Below are 25,685 nucleotides of genomic sequence, written 5' to 3'. Positions count from 1 at the left end.
CTTAGTGAACATTCACTCAACATATTTTTGTCCACACACTGAAAGTAAATGGTGACTGACATTCTGCCTGACATCTCGTTTGGTGTTCCACGGAAGAAAGATGTGGTTTTGGAACAACATGAGAATAAGTAAATTCTGATATCATTTTTGGGTGAACCATCCCTTTAGGGAGTCTTCTAGCTGAGACCTCAGCAGCCTTTCTAAAAGCTACATGTTTTACACAACGCATGGAGCATACATACCCTAGCTGATGTTACATAACACTGCATTTCCTCAAATTCTTCACTCCAGTGGAGGTGGTGGGCCTCGGGGTAGACTACACGTCTGTCACACACACACACACACACACACACTAGCACTCAGCCGAAATTGTGCAAGGCCATCTCTGAACATCATATGTCCGCTTTATGCTGTTGTGCACTAGGGCGAATAAATTGAGGCTGATGTAGTACTCAAATGTAATGTTCAAACAGACAAAATTTAACTCTGTTAAATGTGAATGATTTGTCAGCCATTAATTGTATTCCTATTGACTGATTAACAGAGATGTCAAGTGTTCATTTCTAATTTCAGTGAATAATCATTTTTAAATTACGGATATACATTGTTGTTAATAATAATATCAGTGTTTCATTTCAGAATCATTAAAGTTTATTATGAGCTAAAGGATTCCTGTAGCTTAACTGGTGAAGCATGACGCTATGCCAAGTTCGTAGATTCAGTTCCCAGAGAACACATGTAAAAGCTTCTGCCAAATACATTTATATGTCTGCATTATAATGGCTGTGAGCCACCTTGCTCTCTAGATATAGAAAATACATGTTCAACATAAAAAGGGATGAAGAGAGTAAACGAGGAAAGTAATGTTTTGGATTGTGTCAGTGCTCGGAGAAACATGCGCGAAACAGGCCATAGAGCCTTTAACACAAGTAAGGGGAATAGAGAAGTTTCCAAGTCCAAGCAACTGGTGTTTTAAAGGTGGCTATGACGCAGTCTTGTCTGGAATTGTGGAAACACAGAAACATTAACACACACTAACGCACATTTTCACAGAGACAGAGAAAAACGCCCTATGCTGTTTTTTTGTATTGCAGTGGAGTGTTATTGCAGCGTTGACGGGCGTAATTGGCTACAGGTGCACCCCATCAAGCCAGGCAGACTCCTTTCCTCAGCCTCAAACGGCCAGAGCGTACAGCGTTCGGTGAGATGAGGTGTCTCCATCATACTCAGAATATATAGGATGCAGGATTCATTCTGGGTTTATAAGTGTTTTCGCACCAGGCGTCACTGTAACCTTGCTGTCGATTCGGACGGTTCAAAAGTGCAGATCATTGAAACAATGGTTTTGTTGAGGAGCTGGCAATACGAAAGCAAGCTCCTGAATAGATATGAATCTTTAACTGTTCCTTTTAGCTTGAGACTAAATGCATTGTCCATCTGGTGGAATATTTGATTACGTGATATGCTCGGATATTAGAATCTCCTTTTACTCTTATTTGCCAAAGTAGGTATAGTTTCAGGAAACTGTTCATTTGTCACGTAAAGGTTTGTTTCTTATAAAAATGTAGTTGAAGTCCGTTTAAATGTCAAATATGAAAAGTGACTCTAAATGCTTTTTGGAGCCGTTGTCCATCCCTAAGCCGACGATCACCCATTTAAAATCAGTTAGACAGAGAAACTTGTTAGAATGACATTCACTTGCTGTTTTTACCATCTTGCTTAGTGAGATTCCAGAAGAAAGCTTTTCAGAGCCAGGGGGAGTTGTTCATACTGAGTTCTTCTGAATACATTGCACTGTACTCTGTGTTCTCCCCGCTGGACTGTAACCCTGGAATGAGTCCCTCGCCACAGCCTCCTGTTTCCCCCACCACATGCGGCGAAGAACTGTTTACATTCAGATCAACTCCACACACAGGTTTCTCATGAACATGAACATTGACCTTCCAAGAAAAGACATTTGTGCTGCGTGTTTTTTGCTAAGAAGTGTGCCGCACAGTCCCAGTCTAAACAAAAAGAATCTCTTTTCGTCGTTTCTGAGAGTGTCATGCCAAGCATGCAGGACAAAACATCCTTCTTGTGCAGCTGGAGTAATACACACACACACACACACACACACACACTTCTGGGATGGATGCACACTTTAGTGGAAAGTTAGACTTTTGTTGAGTGATGTCAGCAGCTGGCAGACAAGCTTTCATTTTAAACAGCACATTGTTAATTCAGCACGGATAAGTGAGCGAATTAAACATTCAGGAAGAGTCCAGTTTTCCTTTAATGTTGTCCGTGCAGGCACACACACTGATATTAAACTGAAATTAGCACTGTCCTCAACTTCATTTCATGGCACTGTTAATGAAGTTGAATTTGACTATGTGCTCATAAAATATTGCACACTTCTGTCTTCTTGGCTGCGTTGGAAAACATCAAGGCACGTCCAAATCCAGTGTTTGCCTCGCTTCCTGTCTCCTGAGAGACCCTCATCTGATCAAATTTTGAAGGCAGCATAGTTGTATTCTTCATTGCCTTTGATATCCCTAAATCCTGCGTGTGTGCATCCGCAGGGAAAGTGATTGGATGATTAAAATGCCGTCCAAGAAAGTGGTTAGAGCTGAGTTTCTGTATGGTTTCTCAACCATAGTCATTGCATTTGTACCAAGAAGTTAGTCATGTAGATTTAAATATTCTTTGAAGCACTCTGTTATTTCTTAAATCAAATTTTATTGCGATGCCTATGAAGCCTGTCCGAATCTTTTCCCCAGAGGTGCTTTTGTACACAAATGCTGCCTGCAAAGTCTTTGCCTGATAGGTCAGCGAGACAACAGGTCAGCTGGCTATGCAGCCATTGTCTCACTCATGATTTGTTAGAAAGACTTATATTTCCTTATATGGCTTATGTAGAGTCTTGGGTGGAGGTGTTGAGGTTGCTACAAATAAATGTGTTAATGTCTTCAAATCTTTGAACCTCCACAAGAGCTGCATTTAAATGTATAAGAGATGAGCTAAGTTAATAAATGTATACTTTGTACTGCCCATTTATAAGCTATGTAAAACACTGCAAAAACTGCAGATAAATGTTTTAACCCCTTAAGGCCGAAGTATGGTCCGTCTGTCCGCGTTCGCGCGCCGTCCACATGACGCAATTTTCGTCATCAGAAGGGTCCGCGGTCGTCCGCACACCCCGTCCGCGTGCAGCCCATTTTTTGAGACCCGTAAGAAAAGCGTACACTCTCTCAGCACAACAGAGTAATGTTAAGTTTGTGATTTATTATGTTTTCAACTTTATGAGCGAGTTGCACAGACCTATCAGTTTATATCAAAGTAACATGAGAGCAATTACAGAATTACAGTGACAGACGCTTTCTTCTGCGGTACACATACAAAAAAATACTCCAAACATTTTTCTAAATTAACTTAATAATGAAATGAAACATAATATGAATCATTTGCCATTAAAAACAAAACAAAACAAAACAAAACTATTTTAATGGTTGCAGCAGTTTCAACAGTATCATTCACATCATTAATTCAAATCTGCGCTCCAGTGCAGTTAGCTATCAGACTATGTGTTCTGCATCTGGCTGAGCCACAAACAAAAAATACTCAAAACATTTTTCTAAATTAACTTAATAAAGAAACGAAATGTGAACAATGGCACAACAACGAATCAATGGTGCAGAATTCAATGAAATTCAAAGAAATATTTATGTTGTTATAAGAACAAAAATCGGCTCGTTTTAAGACTGTGGCAGAACAAAGTAGACTATAAAGTAGACGCCATAGTCTCGTCAATGAATGGGAAACACTGGTTCCGAGCATGAATTTATTAAAGTCATTTAAGTTTGGAATGTGAATATTATGTATATTCTCCATACATTTTGTGACAGGTTAAATAGTAGTATTGTCACATGACAATATTACATGGAATGTTGAAATCAATTTGCAGAAAATACTGCAGAACTTGTAAGAGTAGTATGGTAGCATACTATTCTGGACATCAGCAGGGTGTTATTTTAGTATGATAAATATTGTTTTGGTACCCACTGTTAAAGGCGCAGTTTTTGATTTACAGCGGCCACTAGCGTTGTATTGTAGATTTGCAACGAATCGCTCAGTCCAAACACGACGGTGGCCACCACAGTACAAAAAGATGTCGTTCTCATGAGAAAGACTGTAGAAAGAGCGATGTCTTATGTATTACATAAAATAAAAGGTCTGTGGATTTTAGGTATGAAAGAAGGATAAAAGTCAGGCAGGAGCAAGGACCTGCGTTAATATTATAAAGACGTTCCAGCAGAGAAGCGTCAGGACCCACGGTACTAAGGCTTTTAGCAGAGATACTCACAGATATCTATGGAGATAATTTCCAGCAGAGAGAAGTTGGAGAGAAAGATTGTCTTAAAATCACCCCCGAGGAGGTTGCTTTGATTCGGATAAGTATGTGAGTAACGTTGTTTTTTCTGTTCGTAGAACCAAGATGTTGTTGTTTATGTTCTAATATTAGCTGTGTGACGGAGCAGTTTTGAGAATCATTGTTTATCTGGAATCGCTTTAATATTGTACTTGTCCAGATACTGGAGAGAGAGCGAGAGCGCGTTGGCGCTAAAACTGTAGAGTACGATCCGTATCATCCGCGATCCGTTTCACCACTATAGGGGAGAGGAAGAGGAAACGCGCGTTGTAGAGTTGTTTGTCCGTTTAGGGCTGCTGTACAAAACAGGGCGGCGAATTCAATGTATGTAGGGCCGCTCTATATGTAGATATAAACTGCTTATTCTAAGGTATTACAAACTTAATGGTTCATTACGTAAGGTCTTTATACACCTCTGAAGAAATAGTTTTGTATATTATATTGCATTTCTGTCAATAGATCCTCCTAAAAACCCAGTATTGTTCCTTTAAAACAATAAGCACTTCCCAGGCGCACTTTCTTTTTTTCTCATTTCACACATATAATAAGTCTTAAAGATGTTTGTTTCACATTTAATTCAGTTCTAAATGTTCTGTTGGTTGTATTTGGTTCTAACGTTTGTGTAGTTGAATAAAAGTGAAATAGAAAGTGCTTCTGTTGTTTACGTGTTGCAAAAGGATCTATATGCTTTTGCATTGTTTCTTTATAATAAACAATATTTTTTTTACAAAATAAATAGCAGTGTTTTTGTTCTTCAAACACAAAAGTGCGGCAGTGTATACAGTACATGCCTTCAAGAGTCATGTTCACTTATCATACAGTGTATGTAAAATCTTATAAAACCGTTTTTATTTCATCTTATTTCTTTGCTTTTAGAATAGGTCAGTTGGCTATTATGTGTGGCCTCTGTCGGGCAGAGGTAAACATCTAATTCATTAAACTACTGGACTGAGGCCAGACTATTTGTCTTTAGTGACAGTTTTCACACCGGTTAGGGCAGGTGGTTCAACTAGACTGACACAGCACGTCTGTAAATGAGCTGGTATGTTATACTGTGTAGCAGAGATACACTGAAAACATCTGTGTTTGAAGACAGTTTTTTCAGGTTACTCACCTACTGTATCGGATGTTTTAACAGCTTTGTGAAAAGCGCTTTTAAAAGTCCTTTGTGATCAACTAAAAGACAGGCAGGAATTCTGTGAAAAGGCAGCAGTGGTCATAAATCTGTATAGAAGTACAGAAGAGTACAATATGTAGAGTAGAAGAACTAAAGCTATTTACACCATTCTTTGTTGTTAACACAGATCTTCATGTCATACTTTGACCACATGACCACAGAGAAGTAGTACTGTAGTTTTTCAATGTTCTGTTTTGATTTTGTTTTCAACCCATGTTGACTATATATATAGAAAGAAAGATATAGTTCATTGTGTCCTTGATCTTTTTGTGTCAACATGCCCCACAATAGCAAAATAAAGTCAAATGATATTGAAGCACAACGTGATTCACGAAACTGAAAAAAGTCAAAAGGTGATGACATAAAAATATCAAACCACAGTTCGATAATCGTTACTTAAAATGTACAACTTTCATAACACATGACGGTGTTCCCTGATAAGATGCAACAACCTCACCCGACATTTATGCCAAATGCTTTTGTCCTGAGAACACAGTTTAGACTTATGGATCAACCTTCGTAATGTAGTTCAACCCAACAGCTATTATTATCAAAACACTTGCACTTTATAAGGCAGCTTTTATAAGTGATTTTTTTTACATTTAGAAAATGGCATGTAGAGCCACCGGTAGAGAAAACAAGTCAAAAACTCTAAAGACATCTTGTCCTTGTCTTGCACACAATATAGATCCATTTGATGAAAAGTTATGTCAGGAGAACAACAGACCTCAATACAAAAGCTCACACAGTACATGTGTTTGGAGTGAAGGTAGAGACTAAAAGAGAGGTTAAGGTGTGCCGTTGGCTGCCTCCAAACAGGGCAAACCTGTTGTCTGAACCATTGCATCGCTTTAAACTCTGTGTTGTGTGTATGCACCCACACCGTCCTGTCTCATCATGACTTTATATAATGGAAATGCTCATTCATTTTTGTTAATGAACTAAAAGAGAGCTCAAACAGTGAGATCAGATAGTTGTTTCTCTGCATGACTGCAGTGTTCTGAATAAGTGTTAAGTCTTTGATGAATTCGAGAGAGAGAGCAGCGCTATAGGAAGCAGGGAGAAATGACTGTGGCCCAGGGAAATCTGCATCCAAAGAAAGACTGATGTGGAATTTTAAAACGGAGATGACGTCAATAAAGCTGTTCCATTTTTCCATTCAACTCAGACTGTGTCCTTTTAAACACAGCAGCCTGTAGGACTGAATCCAAACCTAGCAACTACAAGTCTCCATTTTAATGTGGTTATAAACACATATGCGTCCACCTTCGCTGACTAGTTTGTCAGATAAACATCTGTCAAGTGAGATGCTTATTCATCATGTTTGGCACTGTTAGGTGTCTAGTTGAGTTGGGATGTTATTGCTGGCTGTGTGTTGGTGTGTGTTATTTGGTGACTCCATTAGCTGCTCTCAGTCACACCACTTGCCTCTCAATGGATGAACCGATACACTTATTTTCCTGCTTTTTTACTTTATAGAGCCACTGCTGGGTGCTAAGAATAGTATAATAACTGATCAAAGCAGTTTTGTGTTTTAAAGCAAGCAACACTTAGCAAGGCCGTAGCCAGCCTTGTGGAAGGGGTGGTTCTCAAAAAGTAGACCTTTTTTGTCGTTTCCCCCCACATTTATTACTTAATATTGAGGTTCAAATACTTGTGTGCTCTAACTCTAACACTGTTTATGTGAATGCCCCACTCTCCATACAAACGGTAAAATGTGTAATCGGAGGACCACTACGAATCCAGCTGCTCATTACAAATGCTCAGAAGAACTCCTCTGTTTGCCCTTTCTTGACAATGTGTTGCTGTATTATGAACGCTTCTTTGATTTTAAATGCAAGTGACAGTTAAATACACTACATGGAGCTAACTACATGCGTGGAAGAGGGGCAGAGTGCTCGCACACACATGGAGCTCATCGGAAGAGAGTGCATGCGAACACGGAAAATGAGGATGTGGACGTGGCCACGCGCCACTCACACCAAACAAGTCAGGAAAGACACAAGACGCGGAAGCGCTGTTTGTCCATTAGTTAATCGATCACAGATACAGTCATTATCATGATGGATAAAAAATGACAAAATGTGATAACAAATATACTTGGGTGGCCATCAGGGGCGTAGCCAGAACTTTTTTTTAGAGGTGGCCAGGTAAGACCCATTGATTTTATTAGGGTGACCAAAAATCGTTACAGACAGAAATTCTTTAAATTCTACTGTAATTAACACCAATTCTTCATTACACATAGTTTGCTGGTCAAAAACATACACAAAGAACGTAAAGTAAACAATTTATTTGCAATGCTTTCATGTGCTAACATTATTTTAAAATAATTTGCTAGCTATCATTTGCAGTAAGTTATTTTTTAGAGAAAATAAACATTGCAGTACCCCAATTTAAACTTTCGCGAAAATATAATGAATGAATGAAATCCAGTTAAACAAGATTTTACTGACCTGGGGCCGGCTGCACCAGCTGTGCGTAAGTTACAACTTAGCCTACTGTAGTTTTGACTTAAACGGGCATTAGTTACAACTTACGCACTACAAAATATTTTTGAGTTGCACCATTCAACTTAGTTGAAGCGTAATGTTATGTATAAACTAAATATTATGGAAGCCTCCTTCAGGAATAACTGTAGGAATAAAATAGCATACTCTCTGAACTAACGAATAAGCTCTTGTTTCACTCGACATTCTTCAATGATTTACACAATGATAATGCTGACATTTACAGTCACTTTCCTTTTAAAATAGAGAACATTATGTGATGACATTTAATTTTTGACTGCTCTAACACGGAACCGTCCTAGCGCGCCTCCATGTGTGTATATCTGCCTGTGTTGTGCAGTCAAAATTAAATAATCTTTATTTATTTTAATTGCGTTGCAGTCATATTATAAACGTCATATTATGCAACTACGCATTACTTTACGGAGAGCTTATGATAGCTACGTTCTGCCTTAAGACCAAATGGTGCAACCGAATAACATACAGATTACAGATTTAGTTACAAACTAGCTAGTAGTAGTTACTAAGCCTCTAGTGTGGACTTTACGTTCACGTTTAAGAAAGAACTTACGAATGGCTGGTGCAACCCTACCCTGATCCTTCTGCTCGCGACGGGATGAACTTCCATGGTACACAGACAGTACACTGTCACGAAGCGAAGAGGTTAGCAGCTGTTCAGATAATAGCGCTCCGACTGTTTGCGTCAGTGCGTCAGCGTATGACATCATATTAACGCGAGAGTAATGTCCTCGCATTACTTTCAGGGCATATGCTAAATGATCTGCGCAGCACTCCGTAAACTCCTACACGCATCTTAAAACTGCTTCGCACAACAGAGGTGGCCAGATAGGTGGCCATCCATCATTCAGGGGTAGCCGTTGCCACCCATGGACCTGTAGCTACCGCCCCTGGGCCATAATACTACCGGGGCGGGACGCCCCACAAGTAAATGCATTTTATGGGGAACGCATGTCCCAGTATTACTAAGGTAGTCCCTTGTCAGCCGTAGCCAGGTTTGAAAATTAGTGGGCTGTGGTTGGGTGTCAATAATTATCACCTAATATTACCAATAATGCTATAAATCATTCAACTTTAATAAATATAATGAATCAATAAAGTTAACAATATGATAAACTTATTATTATTATGTTATTAAACAGGGCTTGATACTGTGGCTAGTGGTTTTCCAAAATGACTAATTGCTCCAAGTGGGTCTCGGAACCAGCATCTGTATGTATGGGAGACTGAGCGCTCTAACAAGGAGGCTATGCATCTGTCGATGAGACAATCTTTGAAGTCGGGACGAGTCAGGTTTACTTGCACAGCTCCTTCATCTGGTCTCTGTTACACTAGCCACCCAGCATTTTCACTGTCAACAATTTTGTTTTGGGAAATGTATTTTATATGACTAAATTTGACAATGGCATGCTGTGAGATCATGCGTGAAAAACATGCCCAAAATAAAAACGAAAATGTTCCCGTCTTGATGAAAATAAATGTCTGTACGATATGATATGTGATGTGAAAATGTAGAAGTTAGTTTGGCGAAAATTGGATTCTAACCTGATTGATAGCGTCAAAACTAATATCACTTGTCATACGTCTTACTTTTTTTTTTTTTTTTTTTATTAATGTAGTCAACAATTTTTACACAAATTGAAACATTTACAAGCCATCATACGTCTTACTCACTGTGCCACTGAAGCTGCTCATCCTAATTATTGGCAGTTATTTAAAAGGACACATTTTCATTACAAAAATTCACAAAAAAAACTGACTTAAATTCTGGACCTTTGACAGTGAGGGGTGGGTCGTTCGAACCACCCGAACCCCCCCTGGCTACGGGCCTGCTATGTAGTTTTTTAAAATAATGTCTCTTAAATTATTTCACTGGTAAAACAACTCTTAACCGGACGAATTCTACTCACGCTGCTACTTACAGCCACACTCTGTAAGTTCTGTGTTCGGGTGGGTAAGTTACTCACAGCCCCGCCCATCCCCTAGCTGCCTGCGGAAGAGCTTCCAAACAACGTTTCTGCATTCGTTCCATCAGCTTAGTCAACAAATTCATGTGTATTGCGCTGCACACGGGGAAGCTTATACAGGGACAGTATTTACGACACAAGTAACAGACAATTGCGCTTATCAACCACATGGGGGAACCCGTGAGCAAATGTTGTCTTTCTTCTGCAGAACACAAAAGAAGATATTTTGAAGAATGTTGGTAACCACTAACCACACAACATTGGCTCCTATTGACTTCCATTGGATGGACACAAAACCACAAATACATTTCTCAAAATATCAACATGAGGGTAAATAAATGATGACATATTTTTTTTAGGATAGACCATCCCTTTAAGGAACAGTGTCTGACATTAAAAACATCAGGTCCTCAAATTTGTTGTGACAGACCTTTTCTATTTTTTTGTGAGAGTGGACAGCACAGTTACACAATCACAGTGCTAAAATATTTAGTTTGATGATTATTATGTACACATCGAGATTTCAGATGAGATTTAGTGAGCATGTGCACAGAGAGGAGATACTAGTAGGACTGTTGTTAATGGAAACCTGGCAGTGGCTGAAATGAGTAATTTGACAGATGCAGCATCCGGAGGGGAGGGAGCAGTGAGTGGAGCCGTGGGTTTATGTAAAATGATGCTAATCCTTAGTGATTGGGATTATATAAAGTCTATATTCAAAGTGTATTTTATTCTCTCTCTCTCTCTCTCTCTCTCTCTCTCTTTCTCTCAGCTATTTTTCTCTCCGCCTCTCCTTCCTTCTGCGCATTCATCTTTTGTACTTGTATATGAAAACATTATTGCCAGGAGACATTCTCTTTTTAGCATGCTTCTCCCGTTATGTATTATGCATTTTTCTCATGATGTTAAACAAGATACATATTTCATAGATACAATTTAGAATTTATTGAAAATGTAAATTGTGTGAAGCCTACAGATGCACTAGAAACTTCTCCTGTATGCCACATGAGGGCAGTAAACTTCAGAAAGCTCAAAAAGCTTACAACCTTTTCTTCCTCGCAGTAAAATGAGATTTCAGATCTGTAAGTGGTGTTGTGATAACATGTCATGGGACATTCATGCGACATGCGTAAATGTCCATACTTTCATCTTCCCACAATGCATTTTGTATGTTACCAGACGGTTTAATAAACATTATTGACAGAACAGCAGTCGCCCCTATTAATGCTATAAAATATTTTCATACTGTTTAACTGAGGAAGATAATACACCAATATGTTTTGCAAATATTCTGCTGTTGCGCATGGACCTCTAAATTCACATATTCCAAAATCCCTGGAAACCAGATTTCAATAATCCCTTTGGAGGTTTAAGCCCTGTTATCCTGCTGCTAACACACACTCTGTGATCTCTTTATGTGATCTCCCGCTCTCTCTCTCTCTCCCTTTCGTGCACAACCATCATTTTCCTATCTCGCAATAGGGGCCAATAGCCCCTTCAGTAGGCCCGGCAGGGGCACGTCAACATGCTTTTTGCTTTCAAAGATTAACATGTAGTGATTGGTCGTTAACGGTGATGTAGCGTGGTGAACCGGCTGGTTTTGACCGCTTTTCATTCTTATTTTCCTTGCCCTTTCCTGTCAGACTCTCTTTGAATGTGTTTGTTGTTCTTTTTAACCCAGGACTGCTCTACTAACCCAATTTGGCATAATCTCTGTGCTGTAATACAAAGTGGGAGTGTTTGTATAAATGCTGTCTGGATCTCTGTGGGTGTGTGTCTGTGTTTGAGCATGCTAGTATGTCCGTGTGTGCCTGTTGCGTAAATGTGATCATCTTCTCTTCTAAGCTTGTCAGCCATTGCCAGAAATAGACTGATGGAAAAATACCAAAGAAAGAGTGTGAAGAAGGTGAAAGACAGAAAGAAGGAATTGGAGAGGCGATTAGATATGATGTGAAACTCTACCTGCCATCACACTGATTGATGTTCAGCAGGGCTCAACGCTAAGGATTCTTTCTCTTGGCCCGGTCGGGCAAGTGATTCAAATTTTCACTGGCCCCACAGTAGTAAATAAATATTATTGTCCAGTTAAATATTTTGTTTGTTGTTTTACTTACAGTATGTAATCTTAATAAATAAGGTTACTAATATACCATAAAAACCATTAGCCTAACTCACAGAAAATTCAAATATCGAAGACAACTAACCAGTAAGTGATAAAATAAGAACAAGTAATCAAAGTATTTTGTAGCAAATATACAAGTACAAATAATCAGTGTTTGGAATGAAATATAGATAAAATTCTACCATATCTTACTATAAGTTATAATTTAATCAGTCAGGAGCTGTTCTGACTCAATCATGACACTCAATTATAAGTGTTTGTTATCATACAGTGTTGTTTGATGAACAATAACTTTATTATGCTGCTGCCCCTATAAGAGATTGCATGCGTTTTGTTTCTAAACAGTTTACGTTCATTTAAGACATAATGGATTACTTTTACAAGGATACTTGCTAATATGGGCAATTTGGCATCATTTTATGAACATATGTCTGTTTAAGAATAAGACGTGAAAGAGAACTCAATTCAGTATTTTGCACATTGTCTGGGTTGTGGCTTTCCGGCCACGTGCATATTTCAAACACACCTTGAGAACAGAATCATGTTCTCTTTTGGGTCTTTTTGAGAATATTTAAATAGGGCTGGGCGATATATTGATATGTTTTTTCAACGCGATGCGGGATTAGACAATATCGTTAATATCGATATGGGGTGTGTTCGATTTGAAGCGGCAGTTGTCTGACATGCGCAGCACTCGCTCTGCGCGCGAACCGGACGTACCCCGCATGCCCGCTCTGCAAGTTTGCTTATGAAAAGAAGCAAGCCGCAGTGCCAGTCCACACAGCAGACGATGATCTGGTTTGTAAAAAGAAAAACAATGGTTCAGTTATTTGGAAATGGTTCGGAATTAAAAGATCTGATGAGCAACCAGCAACAACAAGCGATCTGTAAACAATGCCATAAAACGGTTTTGTCAAAAGGTGGAAGCACAACAAATCTCTTCCACCACCTGCGAAAATGACGAGAATCATGTTCTCTTTTGGGTCTTTTTGAGAATATTTAAATAGGGCTGGGCGATATATTGATATGTTTTTTCAACGCGATGCGGGATTAGACAATATCGTTAATATCGATATGGGGTGTGTTCGATTTGAAGCGGCAGTTGTCTGACATGCGCAGCACTCGCTCTGCGCGCGAACCGGACGTACCCCGCATGCCCGCTCTGCAAGTTTGCTTATGAAAAGAAGCAAGCCGCAGTGCCAGTCCACACAGCAGACGATGATCTGGTTTGTAAAAAGAAAAACAATGGTTCAGTTATTTGGAAATGGTTCGGAATTAAAAGATCTGATGAGCAACCAGCAACAACAAGCGATCTGTAAACAATGCCATAAAACGGTTTTGTCAAAAGGTGGAAGCACAACAAATCTCTTCCACCACCTGCGAAAATGACGCGGCACAAAACGAAACGTGATTGGTTGCTTTACTGTCAGTCATATGGCCTCTTGGGCGGGCCTTGGCCAAAGAAAGCGGTGATAAGGTCTGGCTACGCGAGACTACGTTGGAAGCTTCTTTTACCCGCAGCGTGCCTTACGAAAAAAAAACGTTATTATAATTTTCGTTTACAACTTACATGTTTTAAACAAGTGGTGTGCAGCTGTATGTTTTCAAATAGGGAAAAAAAAACCTGTCATTGAATTTCTTTTCACAAGCCATTTTAATAAAGGTGATTGTGACATCTCACATGAGGCATTGGCTTGCTAGTAAACATTTATTCCACTTTGTAGAAAATATTTTCATCAAAAAAATACAGAGATATGAATTTTGGTTAATATCGCCCAGTCCTAGGCAAGGCATAAAAATTAGCTAATTTTAAACTTTCTTTACGATACAGCACTGGCCCGATCGGGCAAGTGACATGTCTGTCAACTGGCCCGAGGGTCTCTCATGCTGGCACCGGCCATAGGGCAGTCCTTATTTTTGAGCCCTGTTCAGTGTTATTCATTTCCTCTGGTCTGAGCTCAACTGCTACGAGCTTTATCTCAATGCTAATGCTTTAACTCAACGTTGATGCTTTAACTCAATGCCGATGCTTTAAGTCAACGCCGATGCTTTAACTCAACGCCGATGCTTTAGCTCAATACAGATGCTTTAGCTCAACGCCGATGCTTTAGCTCAACGCCGATGCTTTAGCTCAATACAGATGCTTTAGCTCAATACAGATGCTTTAGCTCAATACAGATGCTTTAGCTTTATACAGATGCTTTAGCTCAACGCCGATGCTTTAGCTCAATACAGATGCTTTAGCTCAATGTTCACACTGTCTGGTGCCTATTCTGAAAGCAGTCTGAAAACTTTGACCAAAAGTGTAGCCCCTTAAAGCGGCAGTCCGCAAGTTTTTTGGAGTAAAAATGAGCTAAAACCAATTATTGAGCAAGTACATGAAAGAACGGTGTTTAAAACTGTGTCACTACCCTTGCTGGATTCACCACGGAAAGCTTGTAACAATGGTTTGTAATTTTCCCTGTCGGGTCGACTTTTCCGGAGATCCTTATATGGTGTCTTTCGTCTGTGCGTCATTTCGTCACCTTCGTACACAGAACGAAGAGGATCCGGCTGCTAGCCAGCGCGTGGATGCTGCGAGTGACAGGCGATATGTAGCGTGTACTCACAACTGTTGGGTAGGATTTCATACAACGTTTAGTATTATTTATGGCAGCGTTTAGTACTTTTACTTTTAAACGCCAAGCAGTGTTGACATCTGGGGATTCATCATTTGTGAAAAACAAGAAAGAACGAACTAAAGACGGTTTACAAAGAAACAGGGAATGTGATCGGACTCGTGAGAAAAGTAATATTGGCAAGGCATTTCAAAGGTGGCGCGAACTCCGTGATCTGAAAGAATTGTAAACGGATGCAGACATCGCTTTATTTCTTCTGAACAGGTAAGACAAAATTTTCATATTTCAATCGATAACACAAAAACCGTAGCGCACTTGTTGTGTTAATATAGACGGGTACAGTTTCATCGGTTGTTCTTTCTCTCTTTATGTTCATTATGATAAATGTAATTTAAGCCCTATTCACCCGGGATTAGTATTATCTGGGGACCGCGTGTGATTTAGAAATTACCTCCCCACATCTGTATTTCATTAGCACGGACAAGTGAAGCCTGTGATTTTACTCAAATTTACGGACTACCGTCACTATTTTTCCATCCGATCTTTTTATATTACGCGTCAGAAACACCAACTTGTCCACATTGTTGGGAAGAAGTGAGCTTCTTGACTTATTCACAATGAAACCGGCCTTCGAAAAGTTGTGTTCTGATGGTGTGGATGTGGAGGGGATACAGTGCAGGCGCTTAGCTGCTTTAGCGAGCTTTGGATATCTTTCTTAATTTTTTTGCCACCATGTCAAAGGTCCCGAATCAACCTTTGTTTTGTCCGCCAAATACAACTTTTTTTAACGCACATACTGACTTCGTGACGTCACGTGAGTTTTTTTTATTTCATTTTCGCGACTAACCGACCAATGAAAACGTATTCGACCAAGCCTCCTTCACATCGACTAACGTTTAGTCGACTATTTGGGGGCAGCCCTACATTTTTGCTCCTATTAAGCTCCTAGCTCAGTGTGTTCTCCCTTTAAGCTCATCATGGTTTTCACTTTCATGGTTTTCAAATTATTTATAAATTATTTATACATCAAGATGACGAAATCGAGATGGACATAGTTTTTGCCCAGTGATGAAAGAGGCATGTTATCTGTTCAAAGAGGGAGCCATCAGAAACCATATCTCATCTATGTCAGGTCTGTCCAAAAAATATAAATAAGTTCACATAAGATACAAATAAGTTCACATTCATTTAATGAGAGACTACATAATTGTGGTATGTAGACCCAGCTAAAGTCATGTTTGTGTTTTACTGTTCTCTACATCTTAATGTAAAAAACACCCAGTGAAAAAATTACATTAATATTAAAATATAAATTATTTTAGCGGTCTGTTTTTTGTGATTGACTCTGTACCTTCAAATAAAACATATTTCAATTATTCCTTAAAAAGGTTGTTTAAAATAAACAAGATTTTTTTTATTAAAAAAATGATGTGAGCTTAATGGGAACAGGGGTGTGCTTAAAGGGTACATAAATGTACCAAATACGCACAGCCAGACTTTTAGCATTTAATGATGTATATTTTAATTCAAATGCTTTTGTCAATGCTTTTTGTCTTTTTTATTGTGTGAGAGATTCATATTTTATCTGAATAGAACTTTTTGCATTAAAATCAAAATCTTGTGCACTAAAAATGTTTTAATGTATATTTTGGTGAGCTAAGTAGGTATGTTTACCCTATGAGATTTTATTTTGTTTTGTTTTGTCGATTAATTCTTGTGGCTTTTTTCAGTGACAAGAGCAATATTAACTGCAGCAATATTAATATTAACTGAAGGCTGTTTACAGATACCAAGCATTATTGCAGTTTGGCAGATTAATATAGAATCTGGTGACAGGTGCATTTAGCAACAACTTAAAAAGTTGCTCATCCAATCAAAATTGTATTTGAATCAGTGTGTTTTATGTTTTTTGCCCCATTTGTGTTTGACATTGATAAATTCAGGGGCTTATCGGTATGTGCATGTGTGTGTGTTTGCGCTCAAGGGAGTGTGTACAGCCCACACTAGAGCTCTGTATGTGTAATGTGTAAAGCCTGTCGGAGATATCAGTGTGATCTAAAACTGGAGAGAATACCAGTCATCATTGTAACTGACAGTTGCTGATGCCAGCAGAGTTAAGAGTTTAAAATAAGACATGACAGAGTCAAGTGCGAGAGAGAGAGAGAGAGAGAGAGAGAGAGAGAGAGAGAGAAAGGAGATTTACCACTGCATTTCTGACGACTGTTCCATCTCATAGTCTAAATGAGCATGTCTAAGTAAAGTCCTGTGAACATTTGACACCGTTTGGCCCCTGTGACCCCAGTGTTGCATTGAATGAGGTACCTCTTTTGTTCTGACAAGAAGAAACAGAAAGAATTAGATCAGTGTTTTCCCAAAAGAGCAGAATATGTTCTAGTATGAGAATGTTAGTATTATATGGCGATATTTAGTGGAATGTGGAATGCTTTGGTGCAAATGCTGATTTTCCATAGTTAACCTTAACCATAATGTCCCACTTTCTTTAAATTTGTGGTATATATTTGAAATGATTTGTGTTTGTAAAATAGGTACTAATTCCGGGTTGCTAGTCACTACATATTTTTCAAAAAAAAATTATTTGTCTTTTTAAATTTATGCACATCAAATGTTTGAAGTACAGATATTCCATGTCTATTTTTGGCATGCAACAGTGTCTTCTTTTAGCAGTATAGAGTTGTATGAGCAACATAAGGTTGTGCGATTTGTTTTGTTTGTTTGTCTGTGTGCAACATCTTTTTGATGGTGGATTTGGTGTTTTGATGTGTCTTTTGAAGTATTTATAGCCCTACGACAAGTGTGTCCCACACATTTACTGCTGCTTCCTAAATAAAAAAGCTGTTTGAATAAAAATCTTAAATCTTGTCGTTGATTCTTTTACTTGCTGAGAATACATTCCCAGCTTGTGGCAAAATAGCCCAGTATTTTAAGCCTGACCAATGAATAAAATGTTGTATTGCCCAGTGTTTCCAGGATAAAAATCTCAAATATTTAAGTGACCGTTTTCTTTGTAACTAACCCTTTACACAGTCACCTCACCTGAATGATCATATCTGTTTCAAAGGATAGTCCAACTGTTGAGTGTGAGTCATAAGCACTTAAATCGGTTTATAGAGTCACTGTGTCAAACTCTCATTATGTTTCTGACACCAACTGACTCTGACAATCTATTACCTCTGATAGTGGGCAGAGGCCTGAAAGCTTCTCAGTGTGTATGAGTGAACTCAAGCAACCTCACATGAACCCATTCAACTCTCCAGAACTCAGACTATAACAATCACATGAGCTGAAGTCGTGGTTGGCTTTACTTAATATCAGAGAGTTAAGTAATCAGGCCTTTTAGTTGTGAGTTAAAGATGTGAAGAGCCGTCTGTCCCCTTGAGAATGTAAACAAGCTTTATTGGAGTTACAATTAGATAATGCCTGAACCTTTGGTTTAACTAGTATGGTGTGATTCACCATGTGAGCAATTTTACGTTCATCCCGAGGGCAGTTTCTGTGCCATCCCACATTGACTAATCCCTCAAACAGACAGAAAGCACACATGTTCTCCCCTAAAAGCCAGCCTAAAAAATTGAATAACCCAGTATGCCCCCGCGTCCCGCCAACTGACACACATTTTAAAATCCATTGAGCTTTGTCCTCTCAGTCTTGAGGTCAATGCTACAAAATTCAATCAAAAATCTGTTTAATGTGCCGGTATTTAGTAAGTGTAGTGTGTGAAAAATATGGTATGCGATAACTTTATAATGCATTATGCAATACACAATAGGAAAATGCTTAAAGTTTTAAATATATTAAAATATATACTTGAACTATAATCAAATATATTAAAAAAACATTAAAATTATATAAATAACATGTTGCATTATTTCAGGAGAAAGAAAGCATCAGTCTTCGTCTCGCCAGCTATCTGCATCAACCTAAAACTTTATCCATTTTTTTCAATTTACTCTTGCAAACTATTGCAGTATGCATACTGTAATATACTGTATATGCATATACTGTAGATAGACTGTACTGTACTTTTTTCAGGGTACAAAGTACAAACCCATATGTCTGACCTTTGCCTTCCGTAACGTTTCAGCATTATTACAGTCTAATCCGCTCAACCCTCCAGCCATTTTTTCATGCACGTCCACGTGCTCTCTGTTCTCAGGAGCTAAACTCAGCAGCATGGAAGGAGAATTACAGGGAAATTTCAATGTGAACAGACAGAAACAAAGACACACAGGGGGAGGCTGCTCAGCACTGAGGCCGAGGAGTTAAACCAATTAGAAATGGGTGGAAAGAACAACGGCCGGAGATTTGCTGTCATTTCGCCGATGAGCATCATCAGATCAGAAGCTTCTTCTCACTTAGCCTTGCAGAGATGAGAAGGAGACAAAGAGGGAAGGATTTCTTCACGCCTCTCCTGTTTCATTTCATAAATAGATGGATAAATAAAGGTTCGCAGTCAGCTCCTCTCTTTTCATCATTCTTGTTTCAGCTGCAGAGGAATAATAAATGTGCCTCTTCAAAAGCAGCAAGCCAGAACGTTTGTTCTGGTCCAGCTGAAAATGAAAGAGAGCTAAGAAAAGAGAAAGATCTTCTCATCAGTTTAATGAAAATACTGGTTGAAGCATCAAGAGGCTATAAGCTCTTGCTCAAGAACCCTCAGTCATTTTACACATACTATGAGTACACAGAGATTTTATCTTTTTCACATGCATGGCAAAATAATTCCATGCACAACCTTTATTTAAATTGGAATGTCTGAAGTTAATTAACCACATATTATAATAAAAGGTTAAATTAGTTATAGCTTTAACTCATTTGATTGGTGTCCTAGGTTGGATTTCATTTTTTTAATGGGGAGTCTTATTGACAAACAGATGGAAATGAATTTGGCACAGATTGCTTGTTAATGCTACGTTGATTGGCATTCACCATTTACCGGTTGTATCTTGTTTCGACGGTATCGTAAGACATGTTAGATTGTATTTCTCTCAGATGGACACTTTGCATTACAATAGCTGCCTTGGCTGTAGTACAATAAACCTGATTAAAGGGAGTGGATGGATTAATGGTGATTGACTGTGCTGGGCTGCACTGAATGTAAGGGCATATGATGGTTTGGGATTACAGAGTGCCCTAAAATCTTTCACTTGACTGCATACATTATGCTGTATATTTGCGCTATTTCATTATTAGTGGTTAAGCAATATATCAGTCTGGCCGATTCATCAGGTGATGTGTGACATTACTGCAACAAGTCGGCTATTGATTTTAGGATTATTGCTGGGGTTAGACCAGGCTGTATACTAGGTCTGCTGGATTATGATAAAAATTATAATCACAGATATTATGGCCAATGTTAATAACACAGTTATCTAATACGGTTAAGCACTGACTTTAAATTGACTTTATTAAATGATAAGTAAATAAACTTACTAATAAAATAACAACAGATTCAGCTGAATAAGGAAAAACTTGTAAAACGTAGATACAATAAAGTATCAATGTATATATTTAAATAAATAACACAATAATAAAAAAGAATGACATTAAAATAAATTATGAAAAATGCTGTGCACTGCTACTGAAAATTCCCAAACACGCGTATTCAACATTTCGATAAACTACATTCAACATGTCTGTCGAAACATGCCACAGCCCTGAACCATTGTAAAGGAAACAGAAAACACAATAGTCGTTTTACCTTGATTATTGTTTTCATAATCGTTGCATGGAAGCCAAAATTGAAATTGAAATTGAAAATCAATTATGAATAATTGCACAGCCCTATGAAACCCTACGTGGGCCCTGATGTTTTATTATTTTGCATTTGAAGACTAATGTTTCTCTATTAAAATATATTTCTTATATACGAGCAAAACACAAACATTTTTCAGTTGAAAGCAGAAAACGACACACAAGGTCACTTTGTTTTTAACAGTGTAAATTGATTAGATAAGCTAGAAGAGAACCTCACAATTTTCAAGGTTTTTAAGGTTCTAATTAACACTTGAAAGAGTCATTTTAAAGTTAATACATGAAAATTGTGTAATCATTTATTCATCCTTGAGTAAATGTTTTAGATCTACAGTATATAGGATTTTTTTCATTGGAACAAAAATATGTTAGGTAGGATGTTAGTAAATACAATAAATTCACTGGAGACAATAATAATAAAAAACACTTAAACTTTAGTCCTGACCAAAATACTTATTTTAGACCTTAAAACGTGATTTTTATTTACCATGTTTGTGACTTTGCTTTGCAGTATAACCCAAGCCAGATGCTCTGTTTAATGTTTAATGTTTTATTTCTTGTCTTTTTCAGATGTATCCCCAGCAAAGAAAGCACACACATGTAAGTATGTCTTATTGTAAAAACACATTCCGTGGCCACTGATGTTTAAGGGCATCAGCATGTGTAAAAATTAGAATGCTTTAAATGGCTAGAGACACTGAAGTTCTAAACAGGATGTTGACACTCATTTTGATACTCTCAACAGCCTCAAGTCTTTTTTCACTTTTCAGAGGGAAAGTGACTAGATGCATGCTTTGATGTTCAAGAAAGCACAGATCAGATGACAATAATTACCTTGGTATAAACAGTGCCGTGTCCCACCGATTCCCATCACTTCTTCAATGTGGTTTTATTTTCTAATAAGTCATGATTCTTATAAATCGTATAGGTGTTACAGTTACTGTAAGATGCTGCAATGCTGTTTCTTCATATACCACTTTATAGAGTTGTGTTTTTGAGGTTGAACTGATCTTTCTCACCTCCTCTCACACAGCACACACTAACTCACACACACCCAAAAACATTAGAAGAAAAACTTGGGTCAAGGTGAGAGGCACTTCTTGAAAATATCTGCACACCAGTGGGATGCTTCTGTGGTTTACCAGCAGACACTTCCTGTTTGTGCACTGAATGATATGAAATCCCCTTTACTAGCTGAGATGTCCCTTGTGTGCTTGAAGATACTGGAAGAAGAGTGTTAAAAAATACTGGGCTGCCCATTAGTTTTATATTGCATTCAGGTTCTGTTTGGCCCTTCTGAAATAAAAGACAATTTCCGCTCATGCATTCCGTTGTGTAATTGAGTCACCGTGGGTGTTTGCACATCATGTGTGTTTGTACATGTGCGTGTGTGTTTTGGTGTTTGCGTTGGAGACGGCAGGCAAACAAGCACCAGCTGGGTGCATGTATTAGCTTGTCTTGCTAAGTTCAACCCAACCCAGTGGAGGCTTGAGCTCAGGACTACACTGGGATATATTTCTCCATGAGAATCTCACAGACACCAGAACCCCGTCCTCCCGCTGCTGTCATGCCTGTGAAACATGAGACGTGCAGAAACAGCTCCAGCATCTCTATTTCAACAATTCAGTCCTCAGTTGGATAGCATGTGGGAGATGTTTCTAGAAGCAGTGAGCTTTAGATGCTAGCATTTAGACTATTTACAATAACACAGCAAGTGCTCTGAGCTCGTAAGTTGAATGCAGATTTTTTTCGTAGAAGTTTTGTATTTTAGTGAGAAGTGTAAGGGCACTTTTGCATGCTACTTGCTTGGCTTTTTCTGAGAGATGGTTTTAGCACAGGGTATTGGATAAGTGTAAGTTGTGCTGGGTTCTGGCCAGGTCATTAGCATTCAGATGGCTCTGTTCCCCTCAGATTCACCCAGACCTGTAGAAGGCTACATGCACGCGCGTCTGTCCATACCGCATGCACAAATGGATACAATTCCAAATACGCCAGTTATCCTGTAGACAAACACTTGCAATGTAAAATCACTGCTGTGTTCTTGATGGCCGTATGTATAGAGTTGTATAATGGAGACAAAACAATAATGATTCTGGTTTTTCAATAGCCAATGCTGATATCTAGAGGCTGTTGGTTAATTTCAATATACATATAATTATACGGTATGTTTATTTATTTGTGTATTATACTCTTTTATATGCTATATGTCATATAGATATAGATGAACAAATATGTATAAAATACAGTTTACATATGTTTGTAAGGCTAAGCAGTACACTCTAAACAATAAAAGATTCGAACATACCATTTATATAATGATATATAAAATACATAACCTATCCAACACCGGACAGATAGATTTGTTGATTATAATAAGTGTGATTTAGTCAAACTTGTCATGACGTGCCGCGCATGCCTGGTGTGAACATTGTGTAACTTCAGGTCTTAATGAAAAACGGTGTTGCAACGTGCAGTATTACAATAGAATTCAACTGACTGGATTCAGTTATGTGTGTACTGGCTATTTCTAAACATTTGAACATTATAAAAAATTATTTGTTAAATAATGTAATGCTGTTTATGCACTGATGCTTCACTTTTGTTTGTTTTAAATAATCCTGTTTTTTGTTTGTGTCAGTCAAGCTTCACATAAAATTAGAACACAGTCTAATGAGACAAAGTCCCTTTGATTCAAAATAGTATTATCTAAAAGTAGACAATACTTGTGAGTTATCTAATATACATTTTTATGTCGAATCTCAGCAAAAAAAATATATATATATATATATATTGTGACATCAATATTATTACAGTCTTATAAATAAAAAAATGTGGTCATACCAACAGGAAATGTGTTTGACTTAATATATTCAAAACAAAACAAGATATATTTATTCTATTATAATTCAGAATTTAGTTACCTCCATCACTATTATTGATTAAAGCTGCAATTTGCCATTTTTGCTTTCTACTGCCATCACTGTTTAAAACATAAAATTGCAGTTACTTTAAGTACATACCTTTACATGAGTTGAAGTCAAATTTCTGACATTTACTGCAAAATCCTTCACAACATCATAATTTATCAGTGAATTTTATGTATTTGCTGAAACAAAAAATACAGATTGCAGCTGTAATTGTTGTATCATTGATTTAAACGTGTTTTTTACTTCTGCGTCGGTTTTTGTTGAGAGACAGGCATTGGTCACTAGGTGTCAGTGTCCACAGGCGTGTTGCTTGTGTAACCAAGACAAGAGCCGAAGAAGAAGCGGTTTGTTGTGTACGCAGTCTAAAAAGCATTTAGCAGTGATAGCGGCAAGTAAACAAGTTGTTAAATACAGAAAAACACGTAATTTATTTAGATAATTCAATCGGAAATGCGTATGAGTAAACCTGACGCTATCGTGGAGTTTTTTGACCTGAAGGGAAGGTTCAAGCCGTCCAATCACAGTGCTTGTGGTCCGCGTAGGGTCCACGTCGAGTTGACGCGTTGTTACATTTTGGGAGAGGTGCACGTCAGGCTATGGCATAGGGTATGCGGCTCTGCGTAGGCTACGGCGTAGGTCTGATGCAGAACCATAAATCGCCCTTTAGGCTTATGGTCGCCATATTTCGCATTAAAGAGATAGTTCACCCAAAAATGAAAATTCTGTCATTTACTGAAGAATAAAGTACTGAAGAATGTGAGTAACCGAACAGCAGCTGCACCCATTAGTTAATGGGTACCGCCATTTTCCAGTTACCAACATTTTTCAAAATATCTTCTTTTGTGTTCTGCAGAAGATAGAAAGTCATACAGATTTGAAGTGACAAGTGTGAGTAAATGATGACAGGATTTTTATGTTTGGGTGAACTATCCTTTTAAACACACACGCACTAACAAGTTACTTGCAGTCAAGCAGTACTAAACAGTTTTTCTTATATACCATATGTATATAAGTTCATTTCAAATACTCATAAATGTGTAAAAGAAGTGAGAACCGAAGGCCGACTGTAGGCAACACATGCCCTATGCGTCATGCAAACACGCCTGTTAAAGGGCTCATATGACGCGAATACGTGTTTTTCTGTGTCTTTGGTGTGTTATACTGTAAGCTGCCCATGCATGTATTAGACACGTAAAATTGCAAAAATTAAAGTGTTGGAACAAAAGATGCATTCTATCTAAAAGCGAATGCTCACTCAGACCTGTCTGAAACGCCTCGTGTAACCACACACCCACAAATCTACATCAGTTAGTGGTATGATTTGACTAAGACCGCCCAAATGTATACGCAAGTAAGGTCCAATTGCGTTGAAACCTGATGTTCCAAATATGGTAAGAGGCGTTACATTTCTGTCACACACTTGCAGTATTCGTCCAATCACTACACACTGGTTAACTGGCCAATCATAGCACACCTCGCTTTTCAGAGCGATGAGCTTTGTAAAAAATCTGCACGCACAGTATGTGGAAAATACAGCGTTTTTGAACCTTAAATCGTGTATACACATTGCATTACATCTAAAACAAACGATAATATTCATTTTAGCCGTGTCATATGACCCCTTTAAAGAAGAAGAAGAAACAAAACACACTTTCAGTCTGCTCTCACGCTGTTAACATAAAGTGCAGGCTTTACATGTTCCCCTCCTGTAGCTTCCTGTAAATATTACAAGAAAAACATGTTACAATGCAAAGCAAGGTGAACCAGTACCAGCCCTTTAAAACGAATGCACAGTCAACTGAAAACTCCCTCACTGAGCCTCTATTGGTTGACACAGCTGTCGCTCAGAGCGTGAGGGGGCGGGAAGAAAGCGGTTTAGCCCTTATGTCACGGTCACATGGATTCTCATGCGTTAGAGAGAAGAGGCAGAGACAGAGACAGAGACAGACAGAGCAGCGCTCTAGTCAACAGCACAAGACACACACACACTCCACGCTGAATTGAAACCCGCACGTGGTCTAAAGACCAGTCAGTGTCCACTGCATGGCCACAGAGCATCAGGATGTACTTAATGATCACAGCCATGAAAGGTAGGAAAGTGTTTGCAAGTTGGGTTAAACCGTGAAAGTGTGTGCGTGTAGGAGTGAGCATGTGAGTAATCTCAATGCT

The 25,685-nt window shown here is 38.4% G+C and overlaps 1 protein-coding gene across 2 annotated transcripts in view; it reads left to right on the top strand.

Moving 5' to 3' along the window:
- Positions 1 to 25,685, top strand: part of rorab (RAR-related orphan receptor A, paralog b) — a 44,386-nt gene that overhangs the window by 3,437 nt on the left and 15,264 nt on the right. Inside the window, exon 2 of one of the 2 annotated variants that reach the window (XM_057333748.1) lies at positions 21,160 to 21,189. In XM_057333748.1, the coding sequence (XP_057189731.1) occupies positions 21,160 to 21,189 (30 nt within the window). Of the gene's footprint in view, positions 1 to 21,159; positions 21,190 to 25,416; positions 25,607 to 25,685 lie in introns of those variants that run through there. The other variant, XM_057333755.1, reaches the window with a different exon arrangement.

This window comes from Triplophysa rosa, linkage group LG1 (genome assembly GCF_024868665.1).
Source record: "Triplophysa rosa linkage group LG1, Trosa_1v2, whole genome shotgun sequence".
NCBI lineage: Eukaryota > Metazoa > Chordata > Actinopteri > Cypriniformes > Nemacheilidae > Triplophysa > Triplophysa rosa.
Note: the sequence above shows the minus strand (reverse complement) of the source record. Positions and strands in the feature narration are given on the sequence as shown.